This window comes from Nuphar pumila, chromosome 7 (genome assembly GCF_984573655.1).
Source record: "Nuphar pumila chromosome 7, dmNupPumi1.hap1.1, whole genome shotgun sequence".
Taxonomy (NCBI): domain Eukaryota; kingdom Viridiplantae; phylum Streptophyta; class Magnoliopsida; order Nymphaeales; family Nymphaeaceae; genus Nuphar; species Nuphar pumila.
In genome coordinates, this window is record NC_143255.1 from 30,142,451 (window position 1) to 30,148,861 (window position 6,411).

The 6,411-nt window shown below is 46.8% G+C and overlaps 1 protein-coding gene across 1 annotated transcript; it reads right to left on the minus strand.

Annotated features, from left to right (window-relative positions):
* Positions 1 to 956: 956 nt before the first annotated feature.
* On the minus strand, positions 957 to 2,815 carry LOC149831722 (uncharacterized). The gene is made up of 3 exons (XM_090013073.1): positions 2,714 to 2,815; positions 1,399 to 2,610; positions 957 to 1,320 (listed from the first exon to the last, which is right to left on the minus strand). Exons 1-3 carry the CDS (start codon positions 2,813 to 2,815, stop codon positions 1,186 to 1,188), a joined length of 1,449 nt encoding a protein of 482 aa, XP_089869199.1. The 3' UTR covers positions 957 to 1,185.
* Between the last annotated feature and the right edge of the window lie 3,596 nt (positions 2,816 to 6,411).

Here is a 6,411-nt window from a genome sequence, read left to right on the forward strand (position 1 = left end):
CACAATCCAACCCTAGCACCTGATCATACAATATACACCGTCACAGCCTCCCATGCCTGAATAAATGGAGCTCCACTGATATATGGATCTGGACCCTTCTGGTCCGATCCATTAATGTACTTACCAATTATTGGGCCATGCAATTCGGGATAGGCATAAGGCCTTCAGACTGTCACGTGTCATTGTCATGCCGTGCAAGAGTAAGAAAAAGAAACCATCAACTTTTTCCTTCTCCAAGACTGAAGTTGCATCGCCCCTAAGAGCTGCCCCACCTCAATAGCCCCTAACTTGACCCCCAAGCAAGGATGGTTTCCTTCCGGTTTTGATTTTATGATGATTTTTTGTATAATCAGCTTGATCATCCAAAAGAAAATAAAAAGCTTGACCACTAAGTCGAGGGTGTCATCAGGTCGAGTTTGGTTTAGACCCAGATAAAACCATACTTGGATCAGATTTTTAGGCATGGTTCAGGTCCAGATCCGAATCTAATCAAGTCTACTGTAAGAAAAATCATACCTAGACCCCATAAGAACTACATGAATCAAAACCTGGATCATACCCGGTAAAATCATATTGTTTTATCATTTTTACATTAAAAAATTGCAAGTTTAATCGAAGCTCAGGTTGGGTCCAGGTCTGGTATAAAATTTCACAAACTATACCCGGGTTCATGTATTAATCAAATCTTCGGGTCCGGACCTGGGTCTTCTTATTTATCACCATACCTGAAACCTATAGGGTTTGATTCGGGTCCGTTGACACCCCTACTCCAAGCATGCTTTTTATATAACAAAAAACGAGTCAACCGTGAGACCGCAGCTGCATTATGACAGACGTGCTGCGAAAAGGATTGGTTCAACACCTACTCATTATTTAACAAGAATGACTATGGAATTGAAAGATGACCATATCCACAAAAAAGATTTTAGAATGAAAAAAAAGAAATGTACAAGAACTTTATGGAACAAGGCAGAGAATCTCACAGTGGATGAGCTCACTTTTTTCCGGTACCGGCAGGAATTTCCGGCCAAAGATTAGTGTGGCATACAAAGATGATTGGAGTGTGTGTAATGTGTAATAGGTGTATGAAGTCTAGTATATGCCATGTATGGAGCTTAGCTAAACCGAGCTGAGTCAAGCAAGAACGAGCCAATTTTGGCATTGACAGTGCATCTTTACACGAGCCTAGGCGTGGGAGGCTTGCAGTTCTCGGACCCGGTCGGGGATGGTCGAGTCGAAAAACATATTATGTGGGTTCTCGGCGTACATCACGTGGTATGCGCCCACACAAGCTTGCGGCCAGGCCATGGCAATCCGGGTCTGCAGTCAAGCACTAAGTCAAAAGACAAAGAAAAGGAAACCGAACCAGGGTCAACGTCAAGGGCAGGGAGGACTCACCATGAAGTAGCCAATGAAGAAGGCGAACAGCGACACTGATGCGGCGATGCTCCGGTGCATCACGAAGGTCCATGACCCGACGGTGAGCACGCAGAAGGCACCACCGCTGACCCCACTGGCAAAGCACATCAGCCCGGTCAGGTCCGTGTCCGCCACGGCAGTCAGGCCGGACCGAGTCAGAGCATCCCAGGCCCGGCCGGAGGCTCGTGTGTAGGGTGTGCCCTTCACCGCCACATCGACCAATCCCCACTCGTTGGCGTTAGCGTGGGCCCCATCCGCGACGCCCCTGTAGCACCCGGCGCACGAGAACATGAACTCGTCCTCGCGGGCGACCTTGCTGAACGCGCGCGCGACGAGCCTCAGCGAGCCCACCGTGGGGCCCACCAGTGCGCAGAGGCACGCGCTTCCCAGCGACCGCACCGCCGCCCCGTGAACGGCCTCGCTCGGCCTCACCTCCTCCGCACGGTCGATGAAGGCACCGGCCGCACGTGCCACCGGCACTTGCACGAGGCAGCGCGCCACCACCATGGTCCAGGAGAAGCTGGCGAGGAGGGCGAGGGCGTAGACGGCGGCCAGCGGCCGCGAGGTGGCGCCGACGACGCCCACCGCCCAGAACACCGACCAGACGGCGGCGGCGAGGCAGACGACGGCCGTCCATGTCAGCAGTCCGGCGAAGGAGGAGGCCGGGACGGCGGTGAGGGAGCGGAGGAGGAGGTCGGAGGAGTGGGGGACCCGGGGGGTGACCCAGCAGGCGTAGAGGGATTGGGCGACGGAGAAGAGGAGGAGGGCGGAGCCGAAGGAATCGCCGGCGGTGGTGGAGGTGCATAGGACGAGGAGGGAGGCGGAGAGGGAGAGGGCGGGGCTGAGCCAGAGGGAGTACCTGAGGGAGAGGTCCGGGTGGCGGAGGGTGAGGAAGAGGTAGGCGAGGGAGAAGGAGAGGGAGACGGGGACGGAGGCGAGGAGGGGGCGGTGCCAGATGATCGGGCGGAGGTGGTGGCGGGAGGCGGAGGTCCCGCCGGAGATGGCGAGGTAGAGGATGAGAATGATGGCGGCGAGGAGGTGGACCAGGAAGATGAAGGCCGGCAGCTTCTCTGAAAATGGGGTGGTGGTGGTGGTGGTGGTGGAGGAGGAGGGCCGGAATTGGTGGTTTTGGTGCTGATGGTGCTGATCTTGGTGATGGGGATGGTTGGGAACTGGAGTCATTTCTTCAGCCTGAAAATTAGAAAGGAAGATGGTGAAAAAAATAGATATATATATATATATATATATATATATATATATATAGAGAGAGAGAGAGAGAGAGAGAGAGGTGAACCTGCAGCATAGGGGCGATCCTTCCGTTTCTCTGGTTTTGGTTTCTAGAGTTGTTAATCTCTTGCTGGGGATGAACTTCCCTTGAGTTTTCAGGGCGACCCATCATCTATCTCTCTCTCTCTCTCAACTTCTTGATCAGATGGGTATACAGAATTAAAGGGAGATTAATTGGAGATTGGGTGTTTTTGGGGAGGAAGGTGATGACGTTGAGGATGACCAGTCATCGCGGTGACTTGGAAAGTCTTTTCTTTCACAAGAGCAAGAAATGTAACTGAAAATTTATGGATTTTCTGGTTTGCATGCGACGTGAAAAGGACGGAAGCACAAGAGAGCAACCAACAAACACAACTGCCCAATTTCACACACTCCTCTTTCATCTAACTACCAGCAACTTCTTGTCTCTTTCCCTCCCTGCCTCTCTCTCTCTCCAAGTGGTCAGATATATCCTTTGTTTGATTTTGCAATGACAACCAAGATGCTATCCTTTCTCGGGGATAAGTTGATCTGGTTATGTTTGGAAACTGGTAGTCCTAGGGAGTTTATGCATTTGAAAAAATAGCAGCTGTTCAATCCTAGATCCGGGGGCATCTTGAGTGTGAACTTAAGGTGCTCTTTTAGCACAAATATAAAAAGGGGAGTCAGTCTCACCTCTTCTCCCAAATGCATACACTCTCATCCCAGCTATCAGTCTCTACCAAATGTATAAATTCTCATCCCAACTGCCCAATGAGTTAAAACTAGGTTCAATTTTGTTGGTTTAATAAAGCTCAACCCTGAACCCAACGGGAATGAAATTGGTTTGGTCGTATCACCCTTTACCAGGGATAACTCCCCGTTGGCCTCGGCCTTTAAGCAAGGGGTGCACCCTTTTTTTTTCTCTTTTTTGAGGCAAGCAACGTATGATAGCTTCATGGAAGGCAAAGTGTCCAGCCAAAATTAGGTTGAGCCTTGTGGTCAGTCAATCTTACACCGATGACTTTATAGCCAAGAGGGTACATACACGAAACGTAGGTTAGGTCCACACTTTAGCCCCCAAAACGACGAAAATGGAATCTGCAGCGAAGAAGATAAAGATACAATATTTGATCAAGTTGGTTTGTGACCTGTCACAATGACACGGTTGAGAGTACATCAGACACGCCATTGTTATGTAATTTTCCACTAAAAATAGCATATGAAGGGGACGCGGCATGGTGGCAAAGTTGAAGTGTCCCTGTGACATATTTTGGGATCTATGTTTGCCAACGGTTCTGATTCTTGTTGTATCCAATCCGATCCAGCCTGAATTCAGGTTTCGAATGTAGTCATAAGCTATGTCATAATTCATAAATATCAACGGTGATACTGGGAGAAAAAAAGGCGTGTTGTTTTCAAAAAATTGCCTACTTTGTATCATGTTTTTTATTGCAATGCGATAAAAAGCAGTTCATCATTCATGGGACTTTTATTATTTGCATTTTTATACTTATATGCATATACGCATACGTTTTATATTTTAATTATTTATGTAAATATTTTCTGAGATTTTCTCAGAGAAAACCAAAATTTTCAAAATTTCATGAGATTCTTCATTCGTTGAGATTTACCAAAGAACGAGATTTATGACCTTAGTGTCTTGAATAATATCTTGAGTCGAATTTGAAGTATGATTCTCTTGGGATATCCGACCCTCTCACAATATTTTTAAGTGAATACATAGACCAAAATGAGACCTTATCAGGTCAGAGGCAGTGGTCCTGAGAGAAACAGGGCCCCGCCCTGCCTCGCCCCGTTTAGACCGAGGATGGAGGACATGAAACGGGGATGGAGGTTAATATCAAAACCCATTTAGACCTTATCGGGTTTGGTTCGAACTCAGGTACATAGAACCAAACCCTGGCCTGATTTGAGATGATGATACCAGGTCTGGACCCAGGTTCAATCGGACCTACCACAGGAGAAATCATACCCGATTCTATAAGAATTACATGAATCAGACACAAATCATACCCGAAAAAAATAATATTTTATTATCTTTCTTACATTGAAAATTTGAAGATCTAAGTCCAAACTTGGGTCGGGCTGTGTCTGGAATGAAATTTCACAAATCATACCCGGCTCTATATATTAATTGGACCTTCTCATTTATTACCAAACCCTAACCCTAAAGGGTTTGGTACGAGGTCAGTCCGGGTCAAACCCAACCCATTGACACCCTTACGTTCATGCATGAGAGATGAACGGGCAACCCAAACACCACCATTTTCTCGTGTTTTTCAGCAGTTCCTTTTTTATGCTTTAGATGACGTTCATCTAAAACATGAATGATTCTGAAAAGTTTTGCGGGACCCATTTGAGAAGTAAACTAATCCAATCATGGTGTTTGGGTTACCGATCATCTCATGGATGAACAGCATCCTTTTCAGCAAAAATATAATCTTAAGCACCCTTTAAATTGTACGTGTCTGGCTTTGAGCTCTTACTTTTATGAAAGTCTAGTTACTTTGGTCAGCTGAGGTCCAGTGGGCCGTGCAGAAGTGATAGTCGAAGTATACTTTTGACCAACATCAAGCTTTGTCTTGGGACTTGTGGCTAGGGATGAACAGTGAACTGAACCGCATCCTATAAATGAGTCGAGCTTTAAGCTTTGAGGCTCAGCCAAGCAAATGAGCTGAGCTTCATCGGCCTACCACCCTCGATAAGACTTAGTAAGCTTGATAAGGCTCGGCTTGTATTTTATTTTATAAAATATAAAGTATATATATTAATATTTAAAATCACCTCACCCTTGAGCCATGTTCCTCTCTCTCGAGCCTCATCCTTGCCTTCGAGTCTCGTCCCTCTCTCTCTCTCTCTCTAAGCTCTCTCTACTTTTATTTTTCTCTCTCCCATCTCTCTCGAGTCTTGTTCCTCTCTTTAGAAGCTCTCCCACACCTTCTTTCTACTTCTATGGGCGTATGGGTCAACTCTCCATTCTCGGTTCTTAGCCTGGTTAATTTTACACAATAGGGTACAGACGAACAACTTCCTTAAGAAGGTGGGTTTTTAGTCTTCGAGTAGGTGCGTCCTTTGCCAAGCGGTGGAAGAATCCGCCTTCCATCTGTTTTGGGTTTGCACAATCTTTGTGGATCTCTTTAAAAGCACGTGGAATCAACCTTAAGTAATCGTGAGACAGGAATCCTTCGCACTCAACCTTCTGTGGGGTCCGCCATGAGTTCGCAGTTGTAAGCAGTGGTGGCTGATCTGGAGAACTTAGCTTCTTACTTCTTGGTGGGTTGTGTGGATGGCTCGCAACAATGCGATCTTTCATCAAATTTCGGTTGCTTTCAATAAGATCGTTCATTGCATCTTGGCGGATGTGTATGCAATTCTGCGCCTCTACTCCCATGTTATCCACCCCTTTCAGTTGCCTTCTCTTCCTCAAGACTGTGGCTGATCTCTGTGTTCTCCTATTTTTTATGTTTTGCCTTCTTGCTTTCGGCTCCTTGTTTTGGGTCTGTTGTTGTTTTTGTTTTTTTTTTGTGGGCTCAACTTTTTGTTGATCCCCTGCCTTAATAATGTTGATGTTTCTTTCGGCTCTCACACCCTCTCTCTCTCTTTATGGCAGTTGGTGGCCATGGTTTTTGAGGAAGCAAGGGATCCAGCCAACACCAACTACGAGGTGTTAGGGTTTCCTAAGACTGTCGATAGGACAACAGAGCATTCAAGCTACTCTCTTTA

Excerpts from the sequence above, each read along its gene's own strand:
- LOC149831722 (XM_090013073.1), bottom strand. The coding sequence starts at position 2,815 with ATGGGTCGCCCTGAAAACTCAAGGGAAGTTCATCCCCAGCAAGAGATT. Across the intron at positions 2,611-2,713 it reads GGATCGCCCCTATGCTGCAG|GCTGAAGAAATGACTCCAGT; the intron begins GTTCACCTCTCT and ends TCTAATTTTCAG. Across the intron at positions 1,321-1,398 it reads TCTTCATTGGCTACTTCATG|ACCCGGATTGCCATGGCCTG; the intron begins GTGAGTCCTCCC and ends GCTTGACTGCAG.